Source organism: Cucurbita pepo, chromosome 19 (assembly GCF_057944985.1).
Source record: "Cucurbita pepo subsp. pepo isolate OVF chromosome 19, ASM5794498v1, whole genome shotgun sequence".
NCBI lineage: Eukaryota > Viridiplantae > Streptophyta > Magnoliopsida > Cucurbitales > Cucurbitaceae > Cucurbita > Cucurbita pepo.
Window position 1 is genome coordinate 1,016,449 of NC_141816.1, and position 10,347 is coordinate 1,026,795.

At 35.5% G+C, this 10,347-nt stretch overlaps 2 protein-coding genes across 2 annotated transcripts; both read right to left on the bottom strand.

Moving 5' to 3' along the window:
- Nucleotides 1–1,618: 1,618 nt before the first annotated feature.
- On the bottom strand, nucleotides 1,619–4,130 carry LOC111782297 (large ribosomal subunit protein eL33w). The gene is made up of 6 exons (XM_023663154.2): nucleotides 3,977–4,130; nucleotides 3,821–3,886; nucleotides 3,693–3,728; nucleotides 3,232–3,460; nucleotides 3,095–3,137; nucleotides 1,619–1,789 (listed from the first exon to the last, which is right to left on the bottom strand). The coding sequence occupies exons 2-5, from the start codon at nucleotides 3,850–3,852 to the stop codon at nucleotides 3,096–3,098; spliced, it is 339 nt and encodes a 112-aa protein (XP_023518922.1). The 5' UTR covers nucleotides 3,853–3,886; nucleotides 3,977–4,130; the 3' UTR covers nucleotides 1,619–1,789; nucleotide 3,095.
- Nucleotides 4,131–5,080: 950 nt separating this feature from the next.
- LOC111781520 (MACPF domain-containing protein CAD1) lies at nucleotides 5,081–9,965 on the bottom strand. Its single transcript, XM_023662167.2, has 7 exons — nucleotides 9,052–9,965; nucleotides 7,614–7,852; nucleotides 7,333–7,528; nucleotides 7,160–7,237; nucleotides 6,736–6,919; nucleotides 6,483–6,646; nucleotides 5,081–5,935 (listed from the first exon to the last, which is right to left on the bottom strand). Exons 1-7 carry the CDS (start codon nucleotides 9,307–9,309, stop codon nucleotides 5,297–5,299), a joined length of 1,758 nt encoding a protein of 585 aa, XP_023517935.2. The 5' UTR covers nucleotides 9,310–9,965; the 3' UTR covers nucleotides 5,081–5,296.
- Between the last annotated feature and the right edge of the window lie 382 nt (nucleotides 9,966–10,347).

Genomic DNA, 10,347 nt, shown 5'->3' on the forward strand with positions numbered 1-10,347 from the left:
AATGAGAATATTTTTTTTGTTTGGTTCAATTTAATATAGTTCGAAAAATATTATATAATTTGCTAATAATGGAGTTGGCGAACCAACCCCATGAGACCAGAATTTTTTACTTGTAGGGCAGGTATCCGGTCGCTTACAACCTACCATGTACTTTCTATATATTTTTTTCCCCCCCAATAATGCTTTAAAAGTTTATATATAATTTTTTAGAAATTTTGAAAAATGATTTTCTTTCATTTTTTAATTAACTTTATTGCTTTATAAAATCTAATTTATTATATATATATAACTTATTTATTTAAAATGTCGAAGATAAACTTTTAATTTAGTTTGTTTTATAATTTTTTAATATGACATATCTCAAAACTTATTTTTACACATTTTCATGATTAATTTTCGTCCTATTTTGTCTCGTTTTGTGTGTTAAATTTTTATTAATTAATTTATAATAATTCACTAATTTTCGTCACTATTAAAATTAATTACAAAATTCTATATTATAATTATTTCAAATTAATTAATGAAATGGAAAAAAAATCATTAATAGTGAAAAATTCACAAAGTGATGAAATTAATTGAAATTAAACTCAAAATAAAAAAAGAAAAAAGAAAAAAGAATAATAATTTAAAATTAAGGAAGGAAATAAAAATTAAACTCAAAATTAATATATAAATGTCTAACGTTTTAAAATGAAGGGTTCAAATGGAAATAATATTTTTATCTTCTAAAAAGTAAAAATATATTCCTATTTTTCAAATTTTCACTCTATTCATCATAAATTTATTTTTTTCTTTTTGACTTTTTGACAATATTATTTCCTCCTGCCTAAATTTTTAAAATTTAGAAAATTAAAATATAATGATTCTAAGTAGATGAAGAAACTCGAATTCGTTAAATGGAACACAGTGCGCCCCGTCCAAGACCAAAGTTTGAAACGGGTATGAAAAGATTATTGAACTCTAAGAATCAAACCTATTTTTAAGAAGGTGAGTGTTTATTATAATAAAACTCTATTCAAACGTGTTATTCGGAGTTTTATCTGGGAATGAATAATGAAAAGATTTCATTGTAGATCTATACGTTTACACACAAAAATATTATATTAGTTATGAAATTTAACCCTTCAAAATTTAACCCTTCAACTACAAACAACTCATATAGGATTGTAGACAGTAAAAAGATGTATACTAACTACTTAATCAACTGTACTATATCATATGATATAGGATTGTGCGCAATTATTATTAGAGCGACACAAGCAAGTCAAGTCTCGATCCAGAAAGAGCCAAACGAAATAGGGAATTACTAATTCCCCATCTCATTCGAGACGAAAGACGGATGAGTCCATCAAAACGTCCAATAAAGAATAAGAGGAGAACAAAGCGACAATCACAGACACGGTTTACATACTGTCGACCTTTAAAAAAAAACTATATAATTAAACTTTTCATAAACAAAACTATTAAAAGTTAATATTAATGCTTTTTTTTTTCTTTTACGATTCATTATTGTTTGTAGAGATAAAAATATAGATAAAAATATTAAACGCATCAACAAATATCCGTCTAAATTTAAGTGACTACCATTTTAACTCAACCTTAATATGAAGCTCGGTCAAAATTGAAAGTACTATTCCATAATGAACGTCGAAAATTTAGTCAAGTTTTACATGAAAACATCATCACCTAAACATTGGGTCCAGAAGGAAGAAAGTAAAAGAGAAAAATATTGATCCATCCAAGTCCACAAAGAAATGAAACCTGACCTCTAGCTAGCTGATCAGAGGAACTGCAAACAAAATATAAAACAAAAGGAGAGATCAGAAACAGGGCTTCAAAATCATCATAGATAAACACGTTGAAGAGAAGACGTGACTAAATGCACAAACGGATTTCTAATATGGATCGAACACGACACAGACAATTACGCAAATGAACTAAAATCAGAACAGGAAATGAATCCACACTTCATGGATATCTAGATTCGTGATGTTGAAAGAGATTCGTTTTAAGAAAAATGCGTGGGAGGAAAAATAAGAGATAAGTTATCCTTCAAGAAATGAGTAGACAAAGCTATAGATTGATCCAAGACAACTGAGGAGTCGAGAAAGCTATAGATTGATCCAAGACAACTGAGTAGAGAAAGCTATAGATTGATCCAAGACAACTGAGTAGAGAAAGCTATAGATTGATCCAAGACAACTGAGAATCGAATCTGGCTTCTAACAGTTCATATGAAACGCAACTTAGCACTGTAGGAGACAAAGGTGGATAGAACCAGGGCTCCAAAGGTACTAATAGATGAGTGAAAGACATCTGATCTGTAAGTGGTGGGACTGGAATAAGTGAATTGTGAGGAAATAAACTCACAAAAAAATTATACATCGGTCTGGAAGTAAAACTAAGATTCCTACAGTGAGGATGAAATGTGATAGAGTGTCATTGAATATCTATTTTATTGATTGATGGAATGGATAACAAAAGAATGTTCGACCCAAGCCTACTCTATGTAACAGGATAGAATATTGGATAAAAATAGAGAAGTTGAAAACATGATGAACATAAAAATTAAAACAAACATTTTTTTTAGTTCAAAATTGAAACAAACTTCATTCTTAAAACATTCAACATCAAAGTACTAAAACTCTATAAAAAAAGAAGCACTACACTATGGGAAGAACGCATAAAGACGCCTCAAGAATTTCTGATTGCAATATGATGCTCCATTTGGAGATTGAGGAGTCAGAACAAACCATATATAATCATTTTGGAATAAACAGACAAAGGTAGATGACAACATCCAACCACAGAAACGAAAAACGAAGATTGAGGAACATAGTCCAGCAAGTTAATGAAGTACAAATTAAAGTGACACAATGATCACAGGATTGTGTCACAAACGAACTATTAACAGTGCAAACAAAAATTGAATATCGGAAATGAATAGCAACGAAGTATGCAATATCAAGTTATGCTGTGTTATTATCACATGATTAAGATGAACAGCATGGATGATTTTTTCCTTCATACAACACTAAATGCAAATGGCAACTAACAATGTTAAAGACTAAAACAGTGGAAGCGGGGTGTGTACCTCAAATATTGCTGGGGTACATAAAAACCCTAACTTTGTCACCCTGCAAAATTGTCCAGTAATTCAATCAGAAAACGTATCCTCAATTTACCATCCTTTAACGTATATTAAATGACAGCAAAATCATTCCATTTTACCATGGATTTTGGGGGCAAGTTTGACTTGAACTTAGCTCGAACAATGCCACTGTTACCATGAGCCCTGGATACTTTGCCCCAAATGCATCGATAGTGAGTTCCATTTTGCTTCACTTTGGCCTTGTAAATGTATGCCAAGCGTTTTCCAGCATACCATGCGACCTCTTCCTTGGTATTCACACCTTCAATCTGGATCAGTGATGTTCTTGGATACTGGTTTGACTTCGACCTAAACACCAACCGCACATTCTTAGCTCCCTCACAAACTATAACATCCCTCAGTAACTCATAACTAAACCTAACGCACATTTCAATTCCAGTTTCGTTCATTTTCTCGGCATCGCACTACACTTAAAAAGTTCCCTATTGCATCATTTTCTGTTTTCCTAACAGTGTCCAATCACATACTACGCATCACTAAAAGATAACCAATACTCCATTATCAAAGCAAAACCAATTACCTCTTGTAGCCAAGGACAGTTCCTCTGACGTAGAGTCTGAAACAAACACAATAGATTAGCACATCATTGTGAAGAACAAATAAAATCAAACAATCAAAACAGGTCGATCTAGGGCTCAGGAAAGAGACCTGACTCTTTCTCCCTTGCTTCCCTTCACCATGGTTGCCGCAGTCTAAGGTTCAGGAAAACGACCACTTCAAGGCAAGAAACAAAGAATTGAGATCCGTAGTCAGATGTAAGTGCTGTAGAGAAGAAGAAAAAGGAAATCTTAGAGGAATAATCACCTTCGATTTGGAAGGTTGAAGTGCGGAAGATGGAGCTGTGTTCGGCGGAGAAGGCGAGCGCCAGTAGAAGAGGAAGCTTTTATAGTGGAGGTTGAGGGCCAAAATGATTTGAAGCACTTCTAGGGTTTCTCTGTCGGGGTTATACGATGTTTATTTTTTATTTTTTATTTTTTATTTTTTTCAACTTCTCCAAAAGAGTTTTAACTATTTAAATTTTAAGCTTAGCAATTTATTAAATATTTCTTAATATATAAGTTTATAAATTTGTTAAAGAAATCAAATACAGAAATTAGACTTGTAATTTAATTTAATTTAATTTCAAATGTAAATGGGTAGAAATGAACGCGTAATATCAAAATACACTTTATTAATTTAAATTTAAAATGTTATATATTTTGAAGGTCAGTATTGACTGAAGAAGTGCATATATGTTAAGATTAGGTCGCATATAATCATTTTGTGAAATAAAAACTTTCTCGGTTAACAAATTTACACAAAAAGATTAAATATTTCATAGCAGAGTCTTGTACAAATTGATTGTATAGCATATCCCCACTTACATGTGGTCAATAAAATAATTTGGATCAAATTATTTATAATAATTACAATGTGGGTTGTATCAAGGTTATTACTTAAACATAATCCTCGTGTATACTAAACACATACCGTTCAAAGTTATAAGAATAACTTTATCAATATTATTATTAAAAACCTAATAATAACTACTACGAGGTTTTATGATATAAATCCTAATAGTCTGATGTCCGATTAACACCAAATTTTGTGAGCTCTCATATATAGCTTATACGAACTTAACTCCATAACAGCAGGTCAAAACTCACGTCAGAACCCTAACTTTTGAGGTTATGGCCTATGATCCCATCAGCCAATCTCTCACCTAACTCGACATCTTGCCTGCTATTCTTGGTGTGTTAAATGATGCAACATTCTTCTCGGTTGCATCATGACACTTAACATTTCAAATAAGTGATTGATAGCTAAATCAATCATATCACAATCAATAAGATATCAATTACGTCAAATTACTATCTCGAACCTAAACTTATAGCAATTATCAAACAAGAACAAAGATAAACAAAAGCATGAACAAAGCTTTTGTTTTTTAAATTATATATAACTTTGGCAGCAGTTAGCAGTAGGGATTCATAAATTTAAATTCAAAACTAGTCTACCACTTGATTATGTTCATCAAACTGCAACAATTCTTTTTACAAGTTTGATGAACTCAGTTTATCTTCAGATATACTACTTCCTTCTACCTACCCTTATGATTATAGGGAAATCATATCATACCTGCTCTCAATAGTTGAGCAACGAGTACTTTACTCTCAACACAATTCTACTCTTTTCCACGCCTAGTTTCGCGCCTGTAACCAACCAGTGACCTGGAGAATCTTGAGGCCCCTTGCTCATCTCCGTCGTGTCGACCAACTTCGCAAGCTTGTTGCCTTGTATGTTTTTCGAACCTGAACTCGAATCATCAGCAGCATAATTACTATTATCACTGGACGAGACTAGTTTTTTCGACTTGTCGTTTGGCAAATGATCCCATAATGTTCTTCGTATTGTACACCCTGGCAGTCTAGAATACAGAAGTTTCATGTACAAAACGTTTCTTGATCCGAAACCCCAGACTCCAAGCTGAGCTCCAGTGACTATGTAAACACCAGATAACTCACCCATGAAGGTTTCGGGGTTTTCGATAGGTGCGGTGCTCACGTGCGAAAAGTTCTTCCACTTTACTGGCTCGAACCATCGGCTATCTTGTTCCTCTGGCCCCTGCCACTTGGGAGCACCGATTGCAATGTGAGTGTCCCAGTATGGCTGCAGGATTTTTGGAAGACTAGCTAGGTGTTGAAGATGGATACTCAATCGATTCTGCTTGCCCCCTTCGAGCGACAAACACATACCCGTCACTGGCTTACGTCCTATCAGTATCTGCATTATCATCGAGTCAACTTCATTTCATCACAAAATATTGTTTCACCAAAAAACTTGGAAGCATTTTAAGTTTTATGATACCTAAATACAACAAAATCAATGTGGATAACGGATACAACATATTAAGGGCATGAACTAGTCAGTCTTCAAAGAGTCAGAATATAGAGCAAAAATAGCCTAGAAAAAATGAATTGATGAACATTGGTACAGAAAATATAAGACCAGGTGGAATAGAAAACACTGCATTCAGATCTAGAGAAGGCTGATTGCGTAAAAACGTTCAAAATTAAGATCGATGTGAACGTTTTCTTATTTTTTTATTGATGTCGTTTATGAATGAGGAAGCATGATGCAGATTAGAATTAGAAATAGCACTGTGCGCCTCTGGTAAATTTTCTAAAACAAATGAATGAAGAATGTTTCGACACAGTTCTCTACATCCTGATTCTGAAACCAGAAGACTTATTGCAATTTCAGAAAAGTTACGGTCTTTTCGCGTTCACGAAATGAATATTGAGTAAGCAAGTCACAAATAAGATCAAACCTGTTCAATGCTGACATATAGTTTTTGCCCCATTATGCTGAATTGCAAAGACGGGCATACCGGTTCTTTCCTTTGATGGCCAGGAATCGTGTCACGCACAGGAGCCCATACCCGAGGAATCTGAAACTCCAGGAAATATCTAAGTTCTTCTAATGGAGGTTTATCTGCAAAAAGGAAAACTCTCAGATCAGATTTAGAGATTGCAGGTGGACGAATACAAGTTTACTGATGCAGTAGAGCCGTGTATTCGTACATTCAAGATAGAGACGAATAGCTCGAGTTAAATGATCCTTTCCAGCTACACCATCAAGGAGAGCAGTTATCGGGTAAAAAGTCATCTCAATTACGTCTGGGGAGGACCTAACTGTTTTTGCCCACTTGACATGGTTTTGTTCTAAGTCATCTCCTCCTCTCCTCCGGAATATGACCGTGACATCCTAATTCATTAACATATAATAAATAACAAGCCACAACTAAATGAATCAACCATGAACTAACATTAGCAACCAAAGCGACGACAAACGAAAACGTCAATGGTTTCAGCAATCAAAGTGAATAACATGGCCAAAACATATCAAGTAGTGAGGAAAATGATCAAAATGAGTAAACAATAAGATTATAAGTGCCCAATGAGCGTAAAATCAGTTCTTCCAATAAATAACATAATTTCCACATACTTCTTTACCAGAGGGATACGGAGCGGAGGTAGGCTGAGGATATACCCCTTGGTTGTTGAATAGTCCTCCATCAAGGCCCTGCAGGATTACGAATATAAAGTAGAGATTAGGAAAAGGAAACTAAGTGTTCCCATAAATTAACTGGAGGAGTGTTTCAAACTTCTGTAAATAACCTTTTCCTTAAGTTTTCTACTTCCGGAACCCGCTTGGCCTTGCGTGTCAGAAAACCTCTGGTTTGCAATGTCCTGTACATATCTCTTTACCTCCATGGTTGATAAAGGAGAAGACTGGTGTTGTTTAACATATATCACATCCTTTCCACCAATAGTTATAGACGTGATTACATGTGTCCCAAAATTCTCAATAAAGCTGCCAGGATAAAAAAAAAAAACTCAAGATCAGGAGAAAGCTTTATTGGCATTATATCACTTGCAAGAATGTGAAGGCTTCTCACCTTGCCAAGGCAGGTGGATCCCAAGAAGTTGGAACAGACCGCTTGACGTTTTCGTGCAACAATAGTGAGGTACTCGTCAACTGAAATTTTGCAAGTGGAATATAAAATCCATCCGTGGAAAGGTTCTTCGCTGCAGCAGCATCGATCTGCTTTGAACCAGTGAAGCCGAATGCAGTATTAAAACTACCAGATGGATAACCTTCAGAAAGACCATCCTTTTGATTAAAATAATCTACCATCTGCAAGTATATAATTATGAGTGCATTGATCAGTTCACCGGCAATAGCAACAGGGTTCTCCAAGGATAGTCCATAAGTTACTATCTACACATCATAATTATGAGAAAAATGCTGTGTTTAAAATTTTAAAAAATAAATTGTTAAGTAAAGGAATATCTGCTGACAAGGGAAGAGACGCAGCCAACTGGTCATTAACTAAATTACAGTGCAATAGTCTAAGCCCACCGCTAGTAAATATTGTCCTCTTTGGACTATCCCTCCAAGTTTTTAAAATGCGTCTTTGTAAAACGTGTCTGCTAGGGAGAGGTTTCCAACCCTTATAAAGAATGCTTCGTTCTCCTCCCCAACCGATGTGGGATCTCACAATCCACCCCCTTCAAGGCCCAACGTTCTCGTTGGCACTCATTCCCTTCTCCAATCGATGTGGAACCCCCCAATCCACCCCCTTTTGGGGCCCAACGACCTTGCTGGCACACCACCTCGTGTCCACCCCCTTCGTGGCTCAACCTCTTCACTGGCACATCACCCAGTGTCTAGCTTTAATACCATTTGTAATAGCCCAAGCCCACTGCTCGCAGATATTATCCTCTTTGGGCTTTCCCTTTCAGGCTTCCCCTCAAGGTTTTTAAAACGTGTCTTTTTAAAACGCGTTTGCTAGGGAGAGGTTTCCACACCCTTACAAAGAATGTATAGTTCTCCTCCCCAACCGATGTGGGATCTCATATACAATTTCTTCTTGGGGTACTCTTGACAAAACCAAAAAAAAAAAACCTTCATGGATCAATTATTTGCAAGCTCCCAAGTTTGAGGCACCAAGTTCCTTTTTTTACATACACTACCAATGAAATGTTGCATACCTTAGTTTAAAAAACTTAAAAGTTTTTGTCTAGAAAAGATGACAAAGGTGACTAATCGTACATAAAGTAAAGGGTATTATAAAAGCTATTTCAAATTATAACGATTCTACATCACCAGATTATGGCAAACATGGATAGAGATGCAATCTTTTATCCAACTTTTCATCTGGCCAGGCAAGATAAAGATAGACATGAGGAATTTTCCTCAAGTCGTTAAAAACTCATAATCGCTACCAAATCAAGGCAGCATATAATCAACTTTTGATCAATTTGTTGTAGTCGCCATGAAACAATTCCTTGATTAGGAAACTAAAGATATAGAAAATTTATATAGTTAGTTACCTCATCGAAACTACAAATTCCAGAAGATCGATGCCCAATAGGCTGCTGGAAGTTCTTGATATCCCAGGAAACATTGAGCAAAACTACATCATCATACAAACAGATATCCCTAGTGTGTTCATCGTCAACCTCTACTATGGTAGAACCAGCTACGCCTTTACAATATAGTAACCTTGTATCAAAATTTACATCAAACCCTCTACCAAGTGCCTGTACAGCGTTAATAGCAGTGTGCAACGCAGTTCCACTCTCCTCCATTTCTCATCCGAAACCCTCCAAAGAGAAACAAGATCACTCCTCCTCCTGGATCAAAAGCAACCCCAAATCGAAACGGTACCAACCCACCTGAAAATCTTGTGCTTATTTTCCTGCAACCCAACGAAAACTAGGGTTTTACTCTCATCGATGCACTCCTCAATCGAGCTGGTCATTGATTCTCAATCGAACTCTTCTTCTTCGTCTTCTCCTCCTCCTCTTCCCGCCTGAAGAATCAATTCCGAAGGAAATCCCGACGGTAGATCTTCAAACTGGATGGAAGATACTCCGAACCCTTGTCTTCAACGGCAAAATTCTTGACTCCACTCCGATATTTCCAGTGTCAATTTGGGCATATGCATTGACTCTACAGATGTTGCTCTACACGGAAATCAAGGGAATGATTTTAGGCGATAAAATCGCCACCGGAAATCGTGGCAATTGAAATCGAATTCTGAAAATTTTGACAGAGGATCGATTTGGAGATCGAGAGGAATGGAGAAGAAGACTTTGATCAGAGATTTGAAGGTCGAATTCCTCTGGTCTTCGCTTCCGTCGTTATCACGAAACGAAGATTGCTTCCCTGCTTGATCAAGAATTCTAAAGCTTCCTTTTCAATCGTGCGTATTTACGTTCACAAATGTCAAAATCTCATAGCTCAATTTGGTTCTAATGATAATATACACTAAAAAAAAAAAAAAAAAAAAAAAAAAAAAAAAAAAAAAAATCTAAATATCAATAGTGTTTCTCACTTCTTAACTAGTCTCTTAATCACTTTGTTTATGTGAGATCTGACGTTGGTTGGAGAGATGAACCAATAATTCTTTATATGGGTGTGGAAACTACTTCTTAACAGACTATTTTAAAACTTTAAGGGAAAACTGGAAAGGAAAAGAAAAAAAAAAAACAATATCTGCTAGCTGTGGGTTTGAGTATACGGTTTACCATACACATTTCGGTTACCATACACATTTCAATTCTATCTCAGTGGGTACTCACCGGCTTCCTAAAGTACACTGACTCGTCCCTCAGTTGAAAGAC